At 33.6% G+C, this 27537-nt stretch overlaps 1 protein-coding gene and 4 non-coding genes across 5 annotated transcripts; 1 reads left to right on the top strand and 4 right to left on the bottom strand.

Moving 5' to 3' along the window:
* The first annotated feature begins 359 nt into the window (after positions 1-359).
* LOC111423851 (glutamate decarboxylase) lies at positions 360-26963 on the top strand. Its single transcript, XM_023057233.2, has 10 exons — positions 360-445; positions 9135-9365; positions 16135-16338; positions 16397-16515; positions 16574-16825; positions 17003-17070; positions 20444-20522; positions 20781-20930; positions 24915-25109; positions 25162-26963. The coding sequence occupies exons 1-10, from the start codon at positions 388-390 to the stop codon at positions 25333-25335; spliced, it is 1530 nt and encodes a 509-aa protein (XP_022913001.1). The 5' UTR covers positions 360-387; the 3' UTR covers positions 25336-26963.
* Positions 1285-1376, bottom strand: TRNAI-UAU (transfer RNA isoleucine (anticodon UAU)). The gene is given in 2 exon segments: positions 1285-1320; positions 1339-1376. It is a non-coding gene; the product is annotated as a tRNA-Ile (tRNA).
* TRNAH-GUG (transfer RNA histidin (anticodon GUG)) lies at positions 13352-13423 on the bottom strand. Its single transcript has one exon. It is a non-coding gene; the product is annotated as a tRNA-His (tRNA).
* TRNAH-GUG (transfer RNA histidin (anticodon GUG)) lies at positions 13559-13630 on the bottom strand. The gene has a single exon. It is a non-coding gene; the product is annotated as a tRNA-His (tRNA).
* TRNAI-UAU (transfer RNA isoleucine (anticodon UAU)) lies at positions 20964-21055 on the bottom strand. The gene is given in 2 exon segments: positions 20964-20999; positions 21018-21055. It is a non-coding gene; the product is annotated as a tRNA-Ile (tRNA).
* Positions 26964-27537: the final 574 nt, after the last annotated feature.

Raw genomic sequence — 27537 nt, 5'->3', positions numbered from 1 at the left:
CACTACATTTGGAAAGCTTCTTTCTCCCTAAAAGAAACCCTTTTTCCATCAAAACTACATAAAATGTAAAAAGTTTGTCGTTCCTGGTTAAAACTTTGCTTCCCTCGGCATTCCCTTTATTGAGGAGTCGAAAATTCCGTCACGAGGCTACCAGTTTCATCTGCGATGCTAACGGGAAAAATCTATATTCCTCCGAGTTGGGGGGTTTGGTAACCGGCGCCTCCACCATTTTAGCCACACCTCCATTTGGGGGCGTCCGACAGCCCTTTTGGTAACGTGACGCAAATGCGCGGGCGCACATTTAAATTGGGTCACCTACTATGACCTCTGCGACCACCGCCGGGTCCAACTTTTAGACGTTGCACAGCATCCACAAGAAGCTTCACCATGCCTAACACCTCCAACTACAAGCTGAACGCGGCTATTGCCAACTCCAAGTATACAGGTGAGAAAGCTGTTTCTTAGTTTTAGTCGTTATCCTCTAGCAGTTTGCAAAAATTTCTTTAAAAAAGTCGTTTTTGAGTTGGTGTTTTTGGCGCGATTTCGCTCCTTTGGAATCGCGCCAAGAAGTATTGATTTTCTGAGTCTTTGTTGGACATTTAAGTTTACAAGTAAGAATAGGGTAATCTAACAAGTGGATGTAGATATCAAAATAAAGGCTTTCAATTATTAATTAATTTTTGTTTCAAAATCGATGGCTTACAGAAAAAATATTAAAAGGTAATCTTTAAAACAAAACGAGGGGTCCAAAGAATGAATAAATGAAAAAGTAGAGAGGCAAAAAGCTCGTTTGTTGTACTTTAAAATAGATCCACTGAGACGGAAGTAATGTTTAGCGTGGAGATCTCCAAGTTTTCTCTTCGTTGCACCTCTCAAGTCTTTGTCATGAATGGAACAAAAGATTATTGAAAGGATTATTTCTTTTTTTCATGTTTAATTTTTTTTGTATATATTTGAATAAATATACTGTTTTGGGGAACACCTATACAATTTTAGATATCGTTTCACAATTATAATCTGTCCAGACGTGGAAGATTTATGAGTTTAATAAATTAATAATCCTCGTGGCGCGATAATATTACGTTATCTGACTTATTTAACCTGTAATCTTAGTAATTGATTAAATTCATTGAGACTTAAAATTTAAACCTAAACAATGGTTTTTTGAACTTGATGATTCAAAAAATGTATTCCATCTTCTTAATCTTAACAGAAAATTTTGTAACTCCCGTTCCATACTGACTAAATATAATTAATTTTTTGTAAGGATGTGTAAAATTAAAGTTCCCCAGGTGAGGTTCGAACTCACAACCCCGGCATAGCTCACGACAACTGCCTTATAAGTACCGTGCGCTAACCAATTGCGCCACTGGGGATTGAAGTTCGATCAAAGAACAGAACTTCAACGACTTCCGGTAGTTGATTTGAAGCTTAACTTCTATTTTTACAACATAACATTCTTTTATTGGTCAAGTTTTGGAATAAACACAAATATATATCATTTTAGGTTTGTTACAGTCAATTGATCAAAATTACTCGAATATATTACGTGACGTAAATCGTTAGCAGGTGCGAATCTGGACATGGATCCCTTAATTGGAATCCAAACGGGAGAATTAATCATTCATAGTCCCTCGGGGAAACTCGGCCCGGGAGATACAACGACGAACTTGGATCGCAAACAATATGTTCCCAGTGTGCACCATACTGCTCACTGTTTAAGGGCTGGGGTGGTTAGATAAATTCAAAATTAATTTTGATAACCCCTCACTTTAAAGATTCGACCCTTTTCAATCTCTTTTTAACAAATAAGTTCCGTGGTTAACAAAAATTAATTTTAAATGGCCTATTTTGGTGGATCTACCCAATTTGCACAAAGTGATAAATCTGGGATAATCCTATTTTTTATCAAATAAGTTGGTAATTATAAACGATGGATTACAATCGTTTGGGGATTAAGTTTTATTGCTTTATTCAGAATGTTTTCTAGTCCAAATCTTTCTTTTCATTTTTGAGTCATTATCTATTTTAGTATAGCAAATGTGTTATGATGAATTTCAAAGTAATAAATTGGTGATTAATTGTTACATTACTTTATCCATTATATTTTCAATTTTTGATTTATAACTCATATTGATTTTCTTAAATTTCTTAAAATAATTTGGTGATTATTAACGATAAATTAAAAATCGTTTAAAATCATGATGAGATCGGTAGATAAATTCTAAATTAACTTTAAAACTCTTCTTCGTTTTTAGAGAAAATCCAGATTTTACGATCTCTTTCGTAAAGAGATTATCTTATAAGAGTAAATTAATTAAAAATTCTTAATGAAAATGTGTTGTCTACAAATATAAATATTTTATTTATAAGTTTGTGTTGAAGATTTAATTTTAAAATGTTAAATGGAATCGTTAAGATATAATATAGAAAATAATATACGCTGGAAAAGAATTGCTAAACCCTAAACTGAAAATACGAATTTTTTCTGGGGAATTTTGGAACGGCAAATGCAAGCTCAGAACTACTTCGCCTTTGAGAAAAATCCCAGCTTTGAGATTAAAATCACTTCTTTATTTTCATTAACAAAGCCTTACACGATTTTTTAAATTTCGGTCTACATTTTGACATTAAATAAAAAAGTCATGAATTATTCACAATTTTTGGAAAAAACATTCTTATGAGTATATAAAGAGTATATTAAGTATATTACAATCGATATCGAGGTTGGTTGGGTTCGGTTGGGTTGGGTTAAAAACGGAATTTCTTCGGTAACAAAATTTGGAAAATTTTGGGCTGATTGCATCAACTTGTCGAACCTGTTTGATACAAACTTAAACATTAAATAAAGATATAGGATGTGGCCTATTAAGTGTAGCCTATTTCAGTTTATTAATATACAGAACAAATGTTGAAAACATCCTGGTCTTGCTCATAAAAACTGAAAAATAATTCATGTGCTAAATTGATACTCAGGTACTCCAATCTTCTTCTTGTCAGAAAATAGAAAATCATATTTTTGAAAAATGAAGAATGCTAAACTAAAGTTTAGCGAAAGCTAAAGAATAATTCTTCAATCAAAATAAATCTCAATCGAATCTTCTTCGTTCAGAAAATATGAAAGTTGTTATCTTAACATTAAAAAGGTTTTGTCAAAAGAATATAATGTATTGATACGTTTATGACCTTTTAGGTGAATCGCCAAAAAAAGTTACAAAATTTTAAAAAAATTTGTAAAAGCCACATTTTTGAAAATTATAGAATGGCAACCATGCAAATTTGGGTTTAAACCGAAATGACTACAATCTTATAAATTGCAAAATCAAATTTTTGAACATTTTGGAATGATTAAGTTTAAACTTTCTATTTTTAGTAACAACAAAGTTTGTCATTGCTTAGTAGGAGTATGCACGTAAGAAAGTGGCACTTAACCTAAACACCTATCAAACTTTTTTTGTATTTATAAATTTGCACTTTAAAATCTTCTTGTTCTTACTTAAGCCCTAGGCTTGCGTTACCCATTCGTCATTATATCTTGGAATGAGGATGTCAAACACTTCTTCCACAGCTTAGGTGAACAGTGGTCGTCATGACAGTGGCTTTCCATTCATACCGATTTTGACCAATCTGTTGTTCTCCATACATGTTTGTTCCAACCTCTCCTTCTCGCTCGCACCTATTGCACTACATCACTACATCATGGTACCACATTCATTTCGAACATGCTTGTTTTTATGATGATGCATCAACGAATTAATCGTTGTTGTTCTCAAGTCTTTCATCTTATTTGTATAACACTTCGTTTTGTTTTTGCCGTCTTCACCCTTGTTTTCCCCGTATATATCATACAGACCTCACGCATGCAGATTGTGTACTTTAGCGCATCAGAAATTGCTGACAGTTTTAAAATATTGCTTAGATTCTCGTTATTCGAAATAGTAGTTCCTAGATAATTAAATTACGATACTTACGGAGTTCTCTTGCAATCATCATGGTCTTAGTCTTGTTTATTGAGATTTGCATAATTAATTCTTCAGCTGCAACGTTAAGTAGGTCATCATCCTTAGCATCAGCCAGTACGACACTATCATCTGCATAGCACACAATCTTGATTTTATGTCCACTCATAGTAAACCGTAGTTCACTTTAGATACTTTGTCTGTTATTCTATCCTTATATAGATTAAACAACAAGGGACTGAGACTGTCACCTTGTAGGATGCCAGTCTTTATAAAACAAGTGTTAAGTTGTACTATTATCTCAATGATATTTAGATGTAGGTTATTGCGTTTTGGTGAACACCTCTGTTATACTCTACTACTTCTTAAATAGAAGTAGAGCAATCTTTCCTAAAATCTTGTTGTTCTTCACTCTTTTGGATTTCAGTAGCAATATGTTAACTCAAGAGTCTTGTGAAGAGCTTTAATGTCCAACTAATAGATACAGTAGCACTTTACAAAATTAAAAAATTGGCATATAGTCCAAACTTTCATCACCGTGTTTTAACACCTACATATTTTCCATTTTTAGTGTTCTCAATTCTTCTAATAACCTGCTGGTAATCCGCACTTCCACTTCTTACTCATTAAGTCTATTTTAGGTACATACACTTTATGGGCATTTGAATATAATGCTCTGAAGTGCTTAGTTCATTTCTTCAACGGAATTCTATTCCGAATCTGATTGTGATCCGTTCGTGTAATTCTATATCTCTTTCTCTCCAGGTGTCTTCGTTGATTTATGTCATAGATGTGCCTTTTCTTTTTCTTCCACCAACTTCTTTAATTCCGATCTTAACCACGGCACCTTATTTTTGCGATTTTTTTGATTTATCAAGAGTCATTTTCTCGAGTGCTTCTCCTTGTTCTGGTCATCCCGTGTCTTGCATTATGTGAAAAGTATCCACCTCCATTTTAATTTCAGCTGGAAGTATTCTGGCGCTCCTATATGTTAGCTGTTTATGGTAGCTACGTTTATGTGCAATCTTTTAACTGACTAATAATACACGATGCTCTTGCGTCCTTATGCCTACAACGATACAGTAGCATATAGTCTCCATAATATTTTGATCCTTGGTCTTTCTTCTTGATTTTGGAGATGACGCAAATGTCTATCTTGTGTTTTTTAAGATCTTCGATAATTTCTTAATCTTTTTCGCTGACCTTACATTTCAAAAAGCTATTCGCAACTACATAGTTTTCCTATTTCTTTACATTTCTTTACTTGCGTGTCACCATGTATACTGTTCCAAGACAAAACTTTTGGGTCTTTCAGCAGTTCAATTTTTTACTCTAGACAGGAAGCTTGCCTAATCTTGGAACTCGTGATAGGAACCATAATTAAATCAATGTTTTGTGTTATTTGAAATTAATGAAATAACTCGTTAACATATTTTTTATTTAAAACTAGTTTTTTTAATTTAAATTTTTTAAAATCCACTCTTGTGTACACCCTAACATTAAAATGCCTTCAAACATAGTCGACTGTAATCAATTCCGGGGGGTCCACATATTGTCGTAGAGAATGGGAACATTGAAAAAAGGGCCCAAGGGAGTTTTAATTAAACCGAAACGCGCCCCTCCGGATCGGGATTTTAGCGAGGGGCGTCTCTTCCATCTTCGGGGAGGTGGCAGCAGCTGCCGTCATCTCTTGATTTGCGCATAAATTAGAAAAACTAATTACAAGAAGACTCGTGAAGTTAATCCTACCCTCGTTTATTTTCTTAGCGTTAAACTCCTCTTTGTGGTCGAAAATGTTATAAGAAAAAAGGAGATAAGGTTGAAATAGATTGTAGTGGAGGAACTTGGGGGTGATCCGTCAGGTCTAAATAGGAGGTTTAACGGTTAGAAGTGTTTGAGTGATGGGCTATTAAGGGAAATCGGTTAAGACCTCCTTAGGGTATCTATTCACTAAGATTTTCTGTACAATTTTTATATTAATACTTTCTTGTTACATTTTTAAAAGTGTGATTTAGTAGTATATCAACTCGAAAAAATTTGAATCTCAAGGGTCCTCTTCGAACTAAACCGACAGTGACATTGGTAATACCACCACTAAATAAGCCTAGGGAGTCGAGCTTACCGCTGAAAAATTGTTTCAGCTCGATTCCAGTAGACCAGATAATTTACTGACGGATTTGACTAGATACCACTGTTGTAAAGCTCGATTTGATCGGATACGAAAGGGAGATTTCCGGAAGAAAAATGGAAATTGAATTGTTATTTAGATATCCGGAGATTTGGAAGTTGGGGTAGAAAATAAATGAAACAGCGCGCGAGAAAATAAATGAAATGGTGATAAATCGCTTCGAGTTCTTAACCGCGAGGATCTTTCCTTCGTTTTTATGAACACAGCAAAAAAAGGTAGTTACCAAAAGCTGGATCCAATCGATATGAAACTGAAAGGGGGGATGGTGGTAGCAGATGTTTGGGACTTTATTGTAATATCTAGTAGAGAAGAGGGTGTTCGGGTATTGACCCAAAATATTCTTTTTCCTTCTACTTTTTAATGTAAAATCGATGGATAATAGGTTGATTTAAACTTTAAAATAACTTTTCGATAATGGAAGAATTGCGGTTGTAATCCCTCCCACTAAATAAACAAGGGGTGCCTTTTCGGGGTGATGCCTCAAATGTGTTATTTCTATCCTTTTCATTCTACTACCATACAATATAAGTAGAAAAGGAGCGGACCCAAAATACGCGTTAAATTTATATCCGAAATCCGATAAGCAGATTTTCCAAAAGGGATTAAATTTGCATTAATCCGGTTAAATAATGCACACTTTTGGTCATGTTGAAAAGTCTGTAAATTTATTTATAATAATATCAATATGATTTATTTTTGTTTTAATTATGAATTTACTCGAATTAAAACATACTTTTTCGATTTTGACACTCGAGAACTTTTTCTTGTCAATGTTACGGTATCAACTCAAGTAAGCAACCTAAATTTAACTTAGCTTACTAAAATTGATAACCACTAAGGTATACTAACATTCTTTAGACTATGTGATTTGATATACACTACACTTATTATGTACAATTACAAGCTTTGTTTTTTAATAGTACTAATAGCAACTGCAGTTATTTATCCTTTTTTGTAATTCAGCATTATCAAGTAGTTGGATGACCTCGATGCTAACATTATGGTGTAGCGTTTCTTCAAGACTCTCGACAAATTTCCTAATAGTTTAGTCTCCAGCTCCCATTTCCAAGTCCTTATGGAGGTCGCTATTTGCTAATACAACAAGGCGCAACAATGATGTTTCTTAGCACTTTATTCAGAAATCTTAGTTATAGCTATGTTACTTTATATAGTGCAGACCCATAACTGGGTGCCACATGTCCACATATAGGGACAACTTATTTTAGACATAGAAGACATAGAAATATCTCCATATCAGCAAGTTTCTATATTTTATTACAAGCCCTTGTCTTTTCCTTTTAACGTGTGCTTTCCAGCGGAGATTGGCAGCAACAATTCGCAGTGTTTGAGTATTATTGATTATATACTGGCATCTGTTGTCATGCATTATTTAGTGTTGGTCTGCTAGAGGTTACTTCATGACATGGTTTTTCTGGTTAGCTATGTATGTATGTATGTATGGATTGGGGAGTGCATGCAAAACCGCACGCCACACTTAGGCCCCATTGGGCCCCTTGTGCATCCTCCCATTACACGCTCTGGTCACATCAACCAGCCTAAGGATTTACCAAAGGCTAGGACAGCTCCTAGAGGTGCATTCCTGATGTCATTCTGAGGTCGGTCAGAGAGGGGCAATCACACAAGATGTGTTTAACCGTCTCGTCATCCTGTTCACAGGCTCGACAGAGAGGAGAGTCAGCAAGCTTCATGTTTTGAAGGTGCTTATTTACTTTACAGTGTCCCGTGAGGAGACCTGTGGCAGTGCGAAGGGCACTTTTACCGAGCCCTACGAAAAACTGGGCTGTTGCGGCTGAAGGATATTTTAACAATTCCTTGGCGAGATGACAGCCCGGGGTACGGTCCCACCCGTTTAAATTCTGGTTAGCTAGCGAGCTTTTTCAAAACTTAGTTATTAAGTCTATATACACTTCTTTAGGTTATTCTGGTTCTTCCTAATCTTCGTTTGGTTTAATGTTTGTTCTAGATGATTTTCAAAACCTTCTGCTTTTTTTAATGTGTTTTCGTTTTTAATGAGAGAGTTCTGTATTATAGGTCTTTTAGTAGTAGCTTTTTAGATAAGCATTCATAGATTTATCATTGATCTTTCTCCCGAATCTCTCTTTTCAAATTGTGAGTAGGGTTATATTTTCTTCAACTGCTTCTGTCCTTTAGCTGTGTTTAATTTTGCTCCCCAGTTGGTGTGTTTTGCATTTAACTCTCCGCCCACTATGAATCTATTAGCTTGCTACCTTAGAAACTGTAAATATTAACGTTTCTTACTTGAACACCCGATAAGGTTTTGTTTTCACACTTACAGATCTCTATTCCAGTCTTTGGAAGAGTTATCAGGGTGAAGGGTATGATAAAGGCTATAAGGTATAGCCTTAAAATTTGAATATGATTGATTGTTAAAGTAACTTTCTGCTATTAAGCGCACATCAATCTTATCAATGTTTAGGATTTCTTGTAGTTCGTCTTGGTATTGCAAGACTCTATCAGTATTCCATGATAGTATTCTAAGGTTAGTATCCATCCCTTTGCTTTGAAATAGTACTTGTATTGCTACGTTCAAATCTATTTAATCGCTCATTTCGCTCAATGTTTTTGAATATTTGTTTCTGTTCGTTTAGCTGACTTAAAATTGGTTCTAAGAAATGCTCTATAATAATACTAATATACTAATTATACAAACAATAGCTCGGAATTGAACAATCAGTACATGTAATGATTGAATATAATACCATATTAATCGTAGATCAATACATGTTCAATTTAACACATTTTAGAGTAGTATTCTTTGGTATAAACAAAGTCAACACTTTTTTGAGAATAAAGATCTTTTTATTTATGGAATATATATAAAAACGATTTATATCTTGAATGAAAGCTGAAAATGTCTTTTTTGAAGCATAACATTTGTTTAATAATAAAGCTATCGAGAGTTAATCATTAGACCCAAAAGTTTTTAATTTTTTTTATGTTTTCAGACCTATTGCCATACAAAGATGGTTCAACAACCAATGAATTCCTTCAAAGAATCGTCGACATCCTTTTGGACTTCGTCAAAGCCACCAACGATCGTAAAGAGAAGATTTTAGACTTTCATCATCCTGAGGAGATGCAAAATCTTCTCGATTTAAAAGTTCCAGAAAAAGGTGTCACTCTCCAACAGCTTGTTAATGATTGTGCAACAACTCTTAAATATCAAGTAAAAACAGGTAAGAAAATTTTATATTTTGAGAATGAGGTTGGGGATTCATTTCCGTTTTAATAATAATACTCTTATCTACCCCACAAGCACCTCTACAGATTGTTTGTTATTTAAATCACTTTGTGCTCATAATCCATCGTGCGTTTGCCGACGGTGGCGCTCTCAATGTTTGTGGGGGAACGTTTCGTAATCGAATCAGTGCTTATCAGAGCCACTAACAAGCTATTGAGTCCAGCAGAGGGTGACTTTTGCAGTCTGTTATGATTCCATTACCTGCAGTATTCGCTCGTGGTATCTTCAATTTTTTCGTTGTTGTTAATTCTTTAGGGAGTGCGGATTTTATCTTCCCCATTTATCATGCGTCATCGTAAAAAAAATATATGGGCCTCCTGAACCTAAAACTGTCCATAACAGATAACGGTTACTATCCGGATGGTGTTGGGCATCTTATCATTGAATTATGAAGTTTTGCGGAGGCAAACAAAGTATTCATCAGAATAGGGGAGGTTCGAGAGGGTTCTTCGTTGGAGTGGCGATGACACGTGCCATCAGGAAGCTGTTGTTGTGTATTTATTATCGCCTGTCTAACCACAAACACACCCTTATTGAATTCAATTGAATTGAATAAATAAAATTTCAAAATTTTCTTTTTATTTTGAAATCTGAATCGTTTAAGAAAAATCGTTGGGAAATCTCGAACTGAGGGGAACGATGAACCATACGAAGGCACGTCAGTAACATCTGTTCAAGTAGTACATCTGCGACGGCGGCAGTATGAGAGAGGCATTAAAAGGCGAGCAGAGGGGCCCCATGCCGGGGGCGGCGGAATCCCGAGATTACAAGGATTACCGAGCAATCCCACTTCGGACTATCAAAACCCGGCTCTTATTTGTAGACTCGCTTATATTTGTTGACGTTTATGGACGAGGGGGTATTTCGAGAAAATAATTTTCACTCTCAAGTAAGAACGAAACGAAATTAAGAAAGTTTCGTATATTCTTTTGGAATTGTTATATTATGTTGCTATTTTTCGAAATCTCTTTAACATGCCTAGATAATAATGTTAGGTTATATTTACATATACTTATAATGTTATCGGTTAACAATGTTTACTGTAGTAAAAGCTTGTACTAAAACGAATTTGACGTAAACATTAATCCACTTAATTTTCGAGGTAATTTCAACAATGACCATAACAAGTGACATGATTACACAAGAATATAGTATATTTTAATGTCTTATTATTAAAACCAGAAATTAGTTAAAATTGAAATTGAATTAATATCTTCGGAAAATGATAAATAATTGTTTGAAAGCGTTTAGTTTTTTTATTATAATTATTGTTAATGATATTTTTTGTTGGTGGCGCTCCGATGCAATTAAATGGACATGTCGCGTCAAATGTAGCGATCCCCTAAGCTTTATGGGGTGCAATTATCGGAGCATTCCGAAACTGGGGTAATTTTTAATCTGACGTGGGACCGAGTTCGAAAAGGGCTTGGAATCATGGGGGAGCTTTGAGTGCCCTTAATTGAGGATTTGCCGTCGGGGTGCAAAACTTTGCTCACCCCGGAGTGTGCCTAACCCTCTCTTTTTCTCTTTTACTACTCCAATAACAGATTTTTATTGTGGCTATTAATCTTCTATTCATATATAAATTTTAATGATACTTCTTAAAAAGAAAGAAAATAGTAGTATCCGACTGAAAATTCGGTTTCGGCCAAAATATGAGTTTCGGTAAATGTTGTTGTTTCGGCTAAAAATCAACCGAACCTTATGCAAGAACCGAAACTTTGTTGCTCTAGTCTTGGCTGGTGTTCGTCTATTCTCATATTTGCTTTGGCCTGCGCGTACGGAAGTTTCATCTTGTTTCAAGCAAGATGAAGGATACCTTGTGAAGCGTATACAAAAAGTATGTAAAGAGAGAAAGGCGAAAAACGAGTTTTGATTTCTACGAGAATTGACTTCTCAAAAGCCATGTAAACTTTGCAAAAAACTGTATTCTTAACAACATTCTAAACAACAAACTATACATGGATTGAAGCAACTTTTGTCCAAATGTTACAATTCAAAGGATCGACAACATTTGAAACAATCACAAATGGATGCGAAGAAAAATGAAGCTAATTTAAAAAAGATAGATGTGATAAATATAACAAAAAAATGACAAGAGAACCGTAATGGACAGGTGATCATGCAAAGATAAAGAGAATTAATAATAATACTTTAATAGTGGAAAATACTGCTTTTAGACATTTTAATTTAGCAGATCCAAACGTCAATTGTAAATACAGTTTTAAATCTGAAAAATATCACTAATGCCCTAAACGTATGACAAAGTGAAGGCAAAAGTAATGGACATAATTGAACAATGCAAATGGTTAAGTTGCACGACCGATGTATGGACAAATACATCAAAGTCGTGATCACTACTGAGTTTGACAAGTCATTTCATAATGGGATCACAAAGATTGAAAGTTATATTGGAAGCTACTGTACTAGAAAAGGACAACACCGGCGTTTACGTTTCAAAAAAGCTTATTCGAATTATGGGTGAATGGAACATAAACAACAAAATTTTTCTATTCGTGAAATATAGCAAATATGGGTTGTGCAACTCGTATGGCGCTATTTGATTCTATAGGTTATTTATCTCACACTTTGCAGTTGGTCTTCAATGATGCCTTATTCTAAGCAGAAGGCATAGAAACAGCGACAAGAAGATGTAAAGAATCTCACAAGACTCACTTTCGAAGGAGTGCACGAGTGATCAGGAAACTACAAGACAGTCTTTACTACAAGACATAGACGTGCGGTGGAATTTTTTTTTATTTTTTCTATATTATGCATAGCACAATTGTATAACACCTAGTAAATATATACTATAAGTACGAAGGTTTTCACGGCCGGAGTTATTTGAACTAAAATTAGGACTAAAACTAGAACTAACACTAGAAACTTTCGGGTTTTCCCGTATGTCTTTTAAGAAAAGGTTTGACGTTTGGGATGCCATGTTGCAACCTTCTTCAGAAACTGGTTCGAAGTGAAATACATACTAATTAGTTACTTATTTTTAACACCAAATGTCATAAAAATGGTCAATATTTTTACCATTTTAAGACCAATTACAAAAACCCTCTCACTGCGATACGCGGAGCACACATTTAGGATATTATTGTTTTTGCTATAATTCCGCACTATTGCTCGCGTTTGAATCGACTAGGGCACTAGGTCACTAAACTAAGTGGTCTTTTTAGCGACCACTTTCAGATTTCTGGTTTGCTTATTTTCATAAGTTGACCAGGACAAATTCTTTTCAGTAATCATCTTTGATGCTTCTCTGCACTTTTCTTCCGAATTAAGATTCAGTTTTACTGTGCCGTTATTTAGCGCATGTGTTAAAAATCGTTCTTTAATTACGTCCTTAAGTAATTTATAAATGTCATCATATTGTTTGACATCATAAATTAATATTGGTGGGGGTTGTAATACCTTTGTTTTGTTTTTTACGTCAAATTGTGCGAAGACAGTTTGGATGGTGAGGTTTCAGTTTTACGTTTTTGTTTCTTTTAGCTTGTTTTATTATCCAGTCAGTCTCCAAAGGTAACTCATCTTCGTCTGTGCTATACACCACTTTGGTGGTTACTTGACGGTTAAGATTTTGTTGGGGTTTTAGACCTTCTATAATGCCCCTCAGGTCATCTATTTGTTTCTGAAGAGTAGCTTCATCTTTAGTGCGTTGCTCCTTTATTTGTTCGATTTCTTTTTTAAGTTCGGTGAAATAGCACGATTTAACAAAAACATGCATTATTAGGATTAGTCATGTTTTTTACTTTGTGATGAATACAGTATTATTAAAATTCTTGGATTTTGTCTTTTATTTATGTTACGGTTTCGGCCGAAACTGAGACAAAAGACTTATTTTTGATAAATAATTTAAAAAAAGAATTTGATAAAAAAAATCTGCTCCACCGTGACAATGCTTTTTCACATTGCCGTGACCAGGATTCGAACCTGGGTTACTACGGCCACAACGTAGGGTCCTAACCACTAGACGATCACGGCTACCGGAGCAGATACAGCAGTTTATGTAAGCATATTTTACAGAGAACGTAACGATATCGAAAAATTATTCAAGCGTAACAATAACAGTTTTTTACAAAAAAAAAATCGCTTCACCGTGACAATGCTCTTTCACATTGCCGTGACCAGGATTCGAACCTGGGTTACTACGGCCACAACGTAGGGTCCTAACCACTAGACGATCACGGCTATCGAAGCAGATATTGCGTCAAACTTCAGAGCTGTTTACGTAAAATGTGACTCACTTTGTTTATTAGATATCGTTCAATTTATCCATTAACCTTTCTACTACTGCTAAAGGAATCTTAATGTAATGTGTTGCATACATCTTGTGTTGCATTAGAAATAATTCCAAAATAAAGTTACATCTAAGTCCGGTTTTGGTAGCTCAGATAAGGAAGCGTGAACGGATTTCGACAATTTGATCATCAATAAAATATATTACGTTTTTTCGTATATCACTACTAGTAAGTTTAAATGCAAAATTTGTAAATATGTGGTTTTTCTTCACTCAACAAAATGATCTTCTTTTTGTATAAGCAAAAATATGATAAGCTTGAACCAAAAGTAATAATCTTTGTTCAAGAATATTTTTTACTTAGTGAAGTATAAATTTACAGATACAAAAATGAAATATAAGCAAACAAGTTTTGATAGTTACCCAGATAATGTTAAAATATAAACATGAACCACATCAAGTCAAATTGATTATTTAATCGCAGAAACAGCAACTAGTTGTCAACATGTTGAAGAAACATGTTTCGACAAAAAAAGAGAACCTTGCATGCAATGAGCTATACAGTACCGTAATATTTTCTGAATACATTTTCAGCCTGGGGTGGGCTTTGGCTTTTTGGCAATTTCAATCCTCAGAACCCTGGCATCATAATCCACTCTATCTTTCCATCTCGTGCGGGGCCTGCCCCTACTTTTTGTACCTGCCATGTTTGCTATAAAAGCTGTGCTCACAGCTCTTTTCTAGGGCATTCTGATAATGTGTCCAGCTTATCTAAGTCTTTGTGTCAAATCTCGGAGTTCAAAATTCATTCTCCTCCGTATTGCATCTGCTGCTATCAGTGGTCCAAATATTCTACTGAGTATTTTTCTCTCAAAAACTCAACGTGCGCTTTTGTTCGCTTCCATCTGATTCCAGGATTCCGCTCCGTAAGTTAAAACTGGTCTGACCAAGGTCTTACACATCCTCAGCTTGGCCCCTCTAGAAATGGGACGACTATTTTGCCAAAATATTTAACCAAAACTGAAGCAAATTCTATCCCGGGCAGAAAGACTACGGTCGATAGCCCTTTTGAGCCAACGTTTTTTATATATATTTATTATTTTTTGTTTTTCTCTGTTTTCACGCCTGATAAAATCCTCATCTTGTTTAATTCTATTTAAAAGTGAATTGCAAAAATGTTGCCACGGAATGTTATCATTTTCGTAGAGTGGCTAAACGTTAGTAACTCGGGTTATCTCGCACTACTAAATGGACGGTCCCGTGTATGTACTAACCATGGGATTTTAATCTACAACGTTTAGAATTTGTTCCTCTAATCGTGCTGTTCGTCTTTCAAGGTGGACCAGCATTTGATTTTTAGGTATAAACGAACCAGTTTCACATAAACATTAAAAACGGAAAACGTAATCGCTTCGTAATTCTGCTACTGTCCTGTCAGCATTTCCCTCACAGAAGCGTACAAGTAAGCATATTCATTAAATGTTATCAATACGCCACCATCTTGGCAAATATCGTTGTAGCAGACATTGTAGGAACATTGTAACAGCTTTGATTTGCTCACACATCCCATCCAAGTAACAAAATTCTTTTTGACTAGATTCCTCTTTATAAAGCAATTCACCTCTAGTATTGCAGAATATTGTAGAAGAATATTCATAGCATATCATGTACCACCTATGTAGGAAATTATGCAACGACATAATATTAGAATTCTGCGAATATATCCATATTAACATAGATCAATTTGTTCTTTATCTAGTATTTCTGCAAAAGCAGCGTATGAGGAAAACTATTTACATTTATTTACAACTTTTTTTATGAGGATAACTGTAAGATTTTCTGCGTAATGAATATGTGGAGGAGTCTTTAATACAATCTATGAGCACATCTTCAACATTATTACAGAAATACAAAAATATTTCAATCTAAGAAAAAATAAAAACCTTTATCGATATCTCACCCCTTATAAAAAGGGCTTCTGACATATCTTCTCCTGTCATTTTCCGATCCGATAGACGCCACCCTACAGCCCCCATTCACGCACAGATTAGCGCGACTCCTGCCACTTCAGCAGCAGGAGTAGAACACCCTAACATCAAGCAGGAGGCACCACATTTCCTTCCGTTTTCAGCAGGAATGCATTCAATCCCTTTTCGTACTTTCGACACTATTGTGACAATGATTCGTTTTCTAAATCCAAAATCGAACTTGGTATTCGGGGTTAAAATGAGCAATTAGGAAATGTAAAATAAAAACGATCTAACTTCTTTTTGTGCCCATCTCGACTAACGTCTGGGAATAATGTTTTTGTCTACACTTGACTGGCATTCAATTATTTTGGGCAACCGATCGAGATAATGTCCAATTGATGGTTGGGATCTAGATGTTTTTAGGAGGGTGAAGTTTTTGGGGTTAAAGGATTTTTTGTTATTGCTGGTTTTATTTTATTTAACAGGACACCCGCATTTCTTCAATCAGTTATCTTGCGGTCTTGATCTTGTATCTATGGCTGGGGAATGGCTTACTGCAACAGCCAACACGAATATGTTTACGTACGAGATTGCTCCAGTTTTTATTTTAATGGAAACTGTGGTTATGACTCATATGAGAGAAATTATCGGGTGTAACTGGAAAAACGGTGACTCGATCTTAGCTCCAGGTATAAAAATAAAACATTTTTAAAGAATTCATCTTAAACGCTGGGTATTTTATTTTAGGGGGATCAATATCGAATCTATATGCTTTTCTCGCAGCTAGACACAAGATGTTTCCCAACTATAAAGAAAAAGGAATTGCTACGATTCAAGGTCAGCTGGTGATGTTTACATCCGATCAGGTATTTTCGTTTTGGATCGTTTCTTTCAGGAAATTTGACCGATGAGTTTCCTTTATAGAGCCATTATTCCGTGAAATCGTGCGCTTCAGTTTGCGGCTTGGGAACCGACAATTGTTTGATGGTTCCGTCGGACGTTAACGGCCGAATGATTCCATCTGAACTCGAAAAACTCATCGTCGAACGGAAAGCAAAGGGCCACATCCCATTTTTCGTTTGTTGCACTTCAGGTACAACCGTTTTAGGTTCTTTCGATCCAATCAACGAAATTGCCGATATTTGCGAAACATATGGCTTGTGGTTACACGTAGATGTAAGTACCTAAAAATAAATGTTTTTTAACAAGAATCATATCAATATATATTTATTTTTTTATTCCAATCAATCAATAGATATAAAAAAATACATTGATCCGGTTTTATTGTTACGATTTATTATCTTACAACATTCATCATTTTAAAAATAATTTTATTTGTTTATTGTTTTTAAGGCTGCTTGGGGTGGAGGACTTTTACTTTCCAAAAAATACAGGCATCCACGTTTAAGCGGCGTCGAAAGGTAAGCTCTTTTGATGGATAAGATTAATTAGGATCGAAAGTTCGTTCCTTTAAAGTTAGCAGCAACACCATTTTAAAGTGACACTTCGTGTTACACCACCAAGTGGAGAAGTAGGTGTGCCTCAAACGTCATCTCGAGAGTGATTGATGGTGGTGTAATTAATAACAGGGTTTGGAGTGCCAACTGTGAACAACGGTTACCCTCCAATGTTTCAAACTAAACCACAAAAAATTATACAAAAACTTGAACCAAAATTTAGTTTTTTTAAAGATTACTTTTTTTTAAGATTACAATTAAATTAATGAAGGTTATAAAAAGGATGGAACATGAAGTGTGTTTCTATCCAATTGCTTTTTTTCACATTGGGATTTTTTTAAGACCCACAAAATGCAAATTGAATGGGTTCTTATCGGCTTACCACACTTTTCTTGGAGGGTGTTGAGGTTTACTTGTGGATCGATACTGCAAATATTTTTGGGGAAAGTAAAGAGAGGGATGAAAAGAAATTTTTTTTTAATATTGAAATTTTGGTTGGTGATAAAACCATATACAGGTGTCCCGTTAAAGGTACAGAGCGGCTGTATCTCGACAACGGTAAGGCCTAGAGCTTTCAGAAAAAGATCCTTATAGGCAAAGTGGGCAAGAGAAATAGCTGGAAATTGTTTTGAAGTTCGTAATTCGACCGCTAGGAGGAGTAACTAATAGTAACATATAAGCTATGTGTAACTCTTAAGGAATCTTGTGAACAGTTGTTTTCAGGGTTCCCAGATTATATGAAATCGCATTGCGCACCAATGTGATTTACGAATTCATACAGATGTTTGAATAGGCTACACATTGCTAGTTTCCTGTAATCGCTAAGCCAACGATTACATGATTACCAATGAGGTAACTGGATCAGATTGATGGCACTCGAGTTTTTAACATTTTCTTCTATAATTCAAGAACGTATGGCGATATCGAGATGCGGTTTTCACTAATATTTAGCAAATTTTAAAGTGACTAAGAATCTGTGAAGTAAATAGTACCGTTCCATTTAACTTTTTTTCAAAAATCATAAAAATAAGTAATCGCTGCAAATAACGCCCTCTAACTTATTTGTTTTAAACCAAACGGTCTTACTGAAAATATCTTTTAAAAGAGCATAAAATGCAAAAATATTCAAATCGGTTGAATGGTCCAGGAGATATTGAAATGTAAACATTTGAAAACGCATTGGCCTCCCCCTCCCTTATTATAATAGATATTAGAAATATTGCAAAACAAAAGCGATGCGGTATTATCCAAGTTACTAAATGATGTCAAAGTTATGGCTTCAAAATTATTCCATTTTCATCAAAATAATTTCCAGCTATTTCTCTTGCCCACTTTGCCTATATGGATTTTTTCCCCATACCTCTAGGAATTACCCTTATCGAGATACAGCCGCTCCGTACCCTTAACGGGACACCCTGTATTAATATTGAGGAATTCTATGTAATTCATATTATGGTTGTTTTATCATGACCTAAACTTTAACTTTATGAAAGTACTGTCTAAATCATATGCAGCTTATTAGTGTTGTACATATCAAAAATACTTTTTAAGTGCTGGAATTGGAACCTGTACGGACTAGATTCTATTCTGCCTCTGCTCTCTTGCAGAAAGTTTCTAACTATCAACCACGATCTTTAGTGTATTAATCTTACTAATTTGTAAGTGACTCATTGTTGGTCCTCTAACATTTATAAGTAGTATTCTTTATTGAGAGGATCATCTTAACCATTTTCCTCCTTGATAAAAAATCTTCTTGCTCAAAGTGCTTTCTTGAAGCATTTTGGATTTATGACGCTTTGTTGCTGGGATGTCTTGGACGGATTCCTGCCTCCCGTTCTTTTACCTTAAAGGAAACTCCAAATTAGCCCTTTACCGTTACAACTATCTACTGATATCTATAACCTTGAACACTATTAAACCTTACCATTGAACATTTTTGCACCATCCTTAAAGTATCTACATTCCTGCTGTGTGGATGGGAGAATTATCAATAATATGTTATTATTTCATTTCATTGTTCCAAAATAGGGTTTATTTTGTGCATAACCTCGGGGTCTTCTCTTGTTTTATTACATCATTGCTCCTCCTTTTTCTTGGACTCAAAGTATCACTTATAGTATACTTTGATACTGTATCTTATTGTAGAAGTAGTTTTTAAGAAACTAATTACATTGTCGAAAGCGATACATTATGTGAAGATATTCCATCAACAATGTCATATAGCCCTATTGCAAAACCTTGATTTCCTCAAGCTTCAATCTCCATTCTTTCCTGTTCCTTAGTATTATCAAGTTTTATACACCCATTTTATTGACGTTCTCCGTCACACCATCTATCTACCGTAGTTTAGGTCTTTCTCTACTTCAAGATCCTATAGGTTCTGCCATAAATTTCTTTTTGCTGCCCATCTTTATAGTTGACACTGTATCCCTGTTTCTAGATGATCCATAGCTATTATGTAGTTTAAAGTTGCACTTACACAAATCTCCCAGTATATTCAACGCAGTATTCCTTTCAAATATAGCTAGTACAGATTCATCTTTTCTTATTAGGGTCCAAGTTTCGGAACCATATACCAAAATGAGTGTTATAAGAGTCTTATAAAGTGTTTCGAGAAATGTTATGGCTTCGTAGGTATTTGGATAGGCCGATATAGCATTTATTCGCACATAAGTAGTTTCTAGATACTGAAATTCTGCAACAACCTCGAAGTTCTGGTCAACAATTGTGATGTTTTGTCCACTATATCATGGTCTTCTATTATCCATAACTGACTTAAACTTTGTTTTTGTCTCATTAATAAGGAGGCCCATCCCCCAGAGATTCCAGAGTCAACACAGTTTCTTTAGCTTTCCTTGCTGATTTTGATATAACATCCACGTCATCAGCATAAGCAAGAATCTGAGTGGATTTATTAAGAATTGTGGCTCTATTGTTTAGTTCTGCATCTTTTACGACCTTTTTAATGCTATATTATACAGGAGGCAGGTTATCTCAGATTGATTTTAAGATAATAAATCGATATTTATTTCAAAATATATACCTAAAAGTTAACTATCAGAAAATAAATAAGTTTTAGTTACAAATTTGTTATAAAAAAGTTTGACGATCGTTTTATTCCTAATTTTAAAAGTTTCCCATTGTGAAACCCGCATTTCGTTGTGTAAAGAGCAAAATCATGTCAGAGCAAGCTGGAATTCAAGCTTAATCTCGTTCCGTGAGAGTCATACATCTGTTCAAAGTCGTACCCTTAGTATTCAAAGCTCAAAGTACAAGTACAATCCCTGTTTGTATTTGATGTACGGTTATTTAAACAACTTTATTTTTCCCGTTTTAGAGCTCACTCTGTAACTTGGAACCCCCATAAACTACAAGGAGCTTTGTTACAATGTTCAACGATTCATTTCAAAGAAAACGTAAGTAAAAACATATCGAGTTTCATCACTTTTTGCTTGTGCTTGATAATAAATAGCTTTGGGGAATATAACCGAGATAAACGAAAAGAATGTTGCGAACCCCTCTAGGTTTGTTGTGTTCCGGAATTTTCAATTTAACATTCCGGAGATTCTACGACCGTGTTACATCGACTGGCAACCCTCGCGTGATTCGAAATTCAATAGATAGTGAATGTGAAATAAAAATACAATTTTTTAATGTTTTTTCTTTGTTTTCAGGGGTTATTGTTGAGTTGTAACTCCATGTCGGCCGATTATTTGTTTATGCAAGATAAACTTTACGATATCCAGTACGATACCGGCGATAAAGTAATTCAATGTGGGCGTCATAATGACATTTTCAAATTGTGGCTGCAATGGAGAGCTAAGGTAATTAAGATAAAATAATTTTAGAAAAAAAAATTCCCCAGGTGAGGCTCGAACTCACAACCCCGGCATTGCTCACGACTACTGTCTTATAAGTACCGTGCGCTAACCAATTGCGCCACTGGGGACACGAGACTCGATTCCGAACAACAAAATATCAAACCCGGGTGTTAAAACAGCTTTTAAGGACTTCTATTTAATCGAAACAGTTATTTTAGACGCTCGGTTTTTAACTGGCGATTTCAAATTATTTATTAAAAATTTTAAACGGATGTGTTTGCGACGGTTAGGCAAATTCTTGAACGCACACGACTCGGCGTAGTATATTTATATCTTAGATTTACCTTTCACTGATGTGGGATTGAAGTCGAGATAAAATTAGAATTTCAAATAATAAACAGATTAATTAAAATAATTTTTAAAATTACTATAAATATAATAGAATAATATTAATCTACAGATTTTCAATACTTCAATAAAGTTGTATCTTTGAAGTATTATGCAACAAATCATATTTTCGTATTTTCTCAATATTAACGCATCTAAGGGCAAAAGTGCAAGAGAGAAACATTATTAAGATTAAAACTTGCTACAACTTTGGTTCTAAAAGTTTATGTGTAATATGCTTAGATTTCCCAGTGATACAACTTGCAAAAAACAACGAGCTCATCAAATTTGATATTCTTGTATTTTTCTTGATATTGACGCATCTAAGAGCAAAAGAGCAACATATAAATATTGTTAAGAATAAAATTTGCTACAACTTCTGCTCTAGAAGATTTTTTATGACATGGACCAATTCCCGAATATTACCATTAATAACTTGAAAAAGCAACAAATTCGTCAAATTTTCATATTTTTGTATTCTTCTCAATATTGACGCATCTAAGAGCAAAAATACAAGAGAGCAATATTGTTAACAATAAAATTTGGTACACTTTTGTTCTGAAAGTTTTTTTTGTAATATGCTTAGATTCCACAATGTTACCATCAACAACTTGCAAAAAACAACGAATTCATCAAATTTTCATATTCTTGTATCTTTCTCAATGTTGACGTATCTAAGAGCAAAAGTGCAAAAGAGCTATATTGTTAAGAATAAAATTTGGTACATTTTTGTGCTGAAAGTTCTTTTTGTAATATGCTTAGATTCCACAGTGTTGCCATTAACTACTTCCACAAAACAAGGAATTTATCAAATTTTCATGTTTTCGTATTTTTCTTGATATTGATGCATATAAGAGCAAAAGCACAAGATAGCAATATTGCTACGATTCAAATTTGGTACAACTTCTGTTCTAAAAGATTTTTTATGACATGCTCCGATGCCCGACTGTTACCATAAATAACTTGAAACAGCAACAAATTCGTCAAATTTTCATATTTTCGTATTTTTCTCGATCTTATCGCATCTAAGAACAAAAGTACAAGAGAGCAATATTGTTAAGAATAAAATTTGGTACACTTTTGTTCTGAAAGTTCTTTTTGTAATATTCTTAGATTCCTCAGTGTTGCCATCAACAACGCGCAAAAAACAAGGAATTTATCAAATTGTCATGTGTTCGTATTTTTCTCGATATTGATGCATATAAGAGCAAAAGTGTAAGAGAGCAAAATTGCTAAGATTAACATTTGCTACAACTTCTGTTCTAAAAGATTTTTTATGATATGCTCCGATTCCCGAATGTTACCATAAATAACTTGAAACAGCAACAAATTCGTCAAATTTTCATATTTTCGTATTTTTCTCGATCTTATCGCATCTAAGAACAAAAGCACAAGAGAGCAATATTGTTAAGAATAAAATTTGGTACACTTTTGTTCTGAAAGTTCTTTTTGTAATATTCTTAGATTCCTCAGTGTTGCCATCAACAACGCGCAAAAAACAAGGAATTTATCAAATTGTCATGTGTTCGTATTTTTCTCGATATTGATGCATATAAGAGCAAAAGTGTAAGAGAGCAAAATTGCTAAGATTAACATTTGCTACAACTTCTGTTCTAAAAGATTTTTTATGATATGCTCCGATTCCCGAATGTTACCATAAATAACTTGAAACAGCAACAAATTCGTCAAATTTTCATATTTTCGTATTTTTCTCGATCTTATCGCATCTAAAAACAAAAGCACAAGAGAGCAATATTGTTAAGAATAAAATTTGGTACACTTTTGTTCTGAAAGTTCTTTTTGTAATATTCTTAGATTCCACAGTGTTGCCATTAACAACTAGCAAAAAAGCAAGGCATTTATCACTTTGTCATGTGTTCGTATTTTTCTCGATATTGATGCATATAAGAGCAAAAGTGTAAGAGAGCAAAATTGCTAAGATTAACATTTGCTACAACTTCTGTTCTAAAAGATTTTTTATGATATGCTCCGATTCCCGAATGTTACCATAAATAACTTGAAACAGCAACAAATTCGTCAAATTTTCATATTTTCGTATTTATCTCGATCTTATCGCATCTAAGAACAAAAGCACAAGAGAGCAATATTGTTAAGAATAAAATTTGGTACACTTTTGTTCTGAAAGTTCTTTTTGTAATATTCTTAGATTCCACAGTGTTGCCATTAACAACTAGCAAAAAAGCAAGGCATTTATCACTTTGTCATGTTTTCGTGTTTTTCTCGATATTGATGCATCTAAGAGCAAAAGTGCAAGAGAGCAAAATTGCTAAGATTAACATTTGCTACAGCTTCTGTTCTATGAGATTTTTTATGACATGCTCCGATTCCCAAATGTTACCATTGATAACTTGAAAAAGCAACAAATACGAAAAATTTTCATATTTCCGTATTCTTCTCGATATTGGCGCATTTAAGAGCAAAAGTGCAAGAAAGCAATATTATTAAGAATAAAATTTGGTACACTTTTGTTCTGAAAGTTCTTTTTGTAATATTCTTAGATTCCACAATGTTACAATCAACAACTTGGAAAAAAACAACGAATTCATCAAATTTTCATATTCTTGTATTTTTCTCGATATTGATGTATATAGGAGCAAAAGTACAAGAGAGCAATATTGTTAAGAATAAAACTTGGTACACTTTTGTTCTGAACGTACTTTTTGTAATGTGCTTAGATTCCACAGAATTACCATCAACAACTTGCAAAAAACGACTTCATCAAATTTTCATTTCTTATACATTTCTCGATATTGACGCATCTTAGAGCAAAAGCGCAAGAGAGCAACATTGTTAAGAAGAAAATTTGCTACAACTTCTGTTCTAAACAATTTTTTATGACATGCTCCGATTCCCGAGTATTACCATTAATAACTTGAAAAAGCAACAAATTTGTCAAATTTTCATATTTTCGTATTCTTCTCGATCTTGGCGCATCTAAGAGCAAAAGTGCAATAGAGGAATATTGTTAATAATAAAATTTGGTACATTTTTGTTCTGAAAGTTTTTTTTGTAATATGCTTAGATTCCACAGTGTTACCATCAATAACTTACAAAAAACAACGAATTTATCGAATTTTCATATTCTTGTATTTTTCTCGATATTGACGCATCTAGGAGCAAAAGTGCAAGAGAGCAATATTGTTAAGAATAAAATTTGGTACACTTTTGTTCTGAAAGTTCTTTTTGTAATATGCTTAGATTCCACAGTGTTACCTTACCATCAACAACCTGCAAAAAACGACTTCATCAAATTTCCATATTCTTGTATATTTCTTGATATTGACGCATCTAAGAGCAAAAGTGCAACGGAGCAACATTGTTAAGAATAAAATTTGCTACAACTTCTGTTCTAAAAGATTTTTTATGACATGCTCCAATTTCCTAGTGTTACCATTAATAACGTGAAAATGCAACAAATTTATCAAAATCTCATATTTTCGTATTTTTCTCGAAATCTATGCATCTGACAGCAAAAATGAAAGAAAGTAATATTGTTAAGAACAAAATTTGCTACAACTTCTGCTCTAAAAGTTTTTTTGTAATATGCTTAGATTCCCCAGTAATACTGTATTTTAATAGGGCGATGAAGGTTTCGAAAAACATATGGATCGTTTAATGGAACTTTCTGAATATATGGTGAAAAGAATTAAAGAGCAACCCGATAAATTTTATCTTATCATGGAACCTGAAATGGTCAATGTCAGCTTTTGGTATATTCCAACAAGATTAAGGAAGATGCCTCATACTTCAGCAAGAGAGGCGGAATTGGGAAAAGTAATTTATCAAATTCTTTTTTGCTCAAATTATAAGTTTCTTTTTGATTTAGATCTGTCCGATTTTAAAAGCTCGTATGATGGAAAGTGGGACATTAATGGTCGGTTATCAACCGGATGATAGAAGGCCGAACTTTTTTAGAAACATTATATCTTCAGCTGCGGTCAAAGAAAGCGACGTCGATTTCCTCTTGGCTGAAATGGACCGACTTGGACACAACCTATAAGTAACACCAAAGATAGTTGTTGACCATATATAGATTATATCATTACTTTCAACACAAATATTACTCTTTAAAAAAATCGTACACTTATATCTGTACTTGGATGTTCTTTTTTGATCGATTGAAACAAAATCTCTTTTATTTGTTAAGAATGGTTAAATAAAATGATTGTTGCATCTGGGATTGAAATTTTGGAAAAGCATCAAGTGTATTTGATGAATTAGTTGCTTCTTTTAGATGTAAAACATATCAAATCGTTAACATATCATTGTTAAATTTTATTTTAAAATTGATTGTTACGCAGAGTGTTTTTGTTTTTAAGAAAAAATTTTAAATGAAATAAAAGTTGTAATTTTAATACTCAGAGTCAATTAAAAAAAGTAATATTAAATAATTATTATAGTTATAATTTAATTAATCATGTTGATTTATTAGAAGCTTTTTATTGAGAGAAAACCTTGATTTTGAAAAAATGTCAAAAAAAATATGTGTATATAGGGTGTTTCACTCAAGCTTAAGAGATTTTGGAACACTTTATATATGTAAAATAAAAAAGAAAACCAACTTTATCAGTATAAAAACATATCATGTTAGGCGATTAGATGTTATCGTTATTAACAAAACTAATTGATCAGATACACAAAAGAGATTCTTTTTCATTACATCAAAGAAGAAATCATCTATTATTGTCTGTTGTAAATGTTGCAAATATAATTAAACGAAATATAACGAATCTTCCTGAATAAAAAATTATAGTCTTCAAAGTTCAAGAAGAATCGAAATAGGTGTATAAAAAACTATGTTGAGTAAACAATAAAAAAACACTACAAAAATATAAATAAATGTGCTATAGCGTATATTTCTAATACTGGTAATTAAAAATCGATTAACCAACAAAAAATGTGTAGCTAACGCAATAATGTTGTATAGAGAGAAAAAAGTGGATTAAATTATTTGATATTTGTATAATATATTTGCTTCGCTGATTGTATATTATTCCAAGTTTGTACAGATTTGTTGAGTTTTAAATATTTATTTATAGGAAATGTTTTAAACCTAAACGACTGCCAAAAACGAAAAAAAAAAAATGAACAAAAATATTAAATAATTTATTTATTCGCTAACTCAATATTTATGAATACTAATATGAATGTTATAGCTTCAAAAAAAATCATTATTTAACCTCTGTATAAATAAGAATCCTATGGCAAAAAAAGAAGTATGCACAGAAAAAAAAAATAAATTAAAAATATCTATGAAAAAATAAATCTATGACGGTATATCGATGGACAAAGGCCGTGATTCAAAAACGTATAAGTGTACAAATATATAAAAAGAAAAAAATTCTTACTGTTGTTGACTGATCAATTTACAAAAAATGTGTATAATTATACATGAAACAACAAAACACGAAAGTCTTCCAAAAAAAACTTAAGTAGTAGTCGCACCTCCTAATTATTATTGTAGATTTTAAGTGTAAAATAAAAAGAAAATAATTGGTACGAAAGTATTTGTTGTTTTTAGTGTAATTTAGCTGCTTGTGTCATCGACGTCTCACTTTTGTCAAAAAAGAAATAAGCAATTGTATCGACAGAATTTCATTAATTAATAAAAATGTGTACAGTCTATAATTATTTTTTTTTCAATCAATTCTGATTCCAATTAAAGTTGTGATATACAGCCTGTAGAATGATGTTATGATTGAGTTTTGAGTCTTAGTTCTGATTATTTGACACTATCACCTCGTCCCATTACCATTTAAACTCTTCAACGTCACTTTGTCACTATCATCCCATCATTTCGTACTTTATATCTACCCCGATACATTCTGTTCCTCATTAATTACATTACATGATGATTTTGTATGGATGATTTGAAATATTTCCTATTACAGAGACTCAGATATATTCTTTTATGGGCACGTCTCATTTGTCTTTCCAAATAACAGACATAAAGGAAGACATTTCATAGTGGAGACTGAAAGTGTATATTAGAGATGCTTACGATTTAGAAGTACTAATAAATATTTCTGTACATAAATGGTGCAGAACTTTTCCGTCATATGGAAGTTGATAAAGAAGCTTATAAGGTCAACAAACTTACATTTGATATGAAAACCACATAAGTAGCATAATGAACAAAACCAAACATTTATTGCAAGAATGTTAAATTTTAAGAAGGAATTCGCGAATTTCATACCCTTTT

Source organism: Onthophagus taurus, chromosome 7 (genome assembly GCF_036711975.1).
Source record: "Onthophagus taurus isolate NC chromosome 7, IU_Otau_3.0, whole genome shotgun sequence".
Lineage (NCBI taxonomy): Eukaryota > Metazoa > Arthropoda > Insecta > Coleoptera > Scarabaeidae > Onthophagus > Onthophagus taurus.
The sequence above is the reverse complement of the archived record's forward strand: the minus strand, read 5'-3'. Positions and strand labels throughout refer to the sequence as shown.

Excerpts from the sequence above, each read along its gene's own strand:
- LOC111423851 (XM_023057233.2), top strand. The coding sequence starts at position 388 with ATGCCTAACACCTCCAACTACAAGCTGAACGCGGCTATTGCCAACTCC. Across the intron at positions 16,339-16,396 it reads TGACTCGATCTTAGCTCCAG|GGGGATCAATATCGAATCTA; the intron begins GTATAAAAATAA and ends ATTTTATTTTAG. Across the intron at positions 20,523-20,780 it reads CGATTCATTTCAAAGAAAAC|GGGTTATTGTTGAGTTGTAA; the intron begins GTAAGTAAAAAC and ends CTTTGTTTTCAG.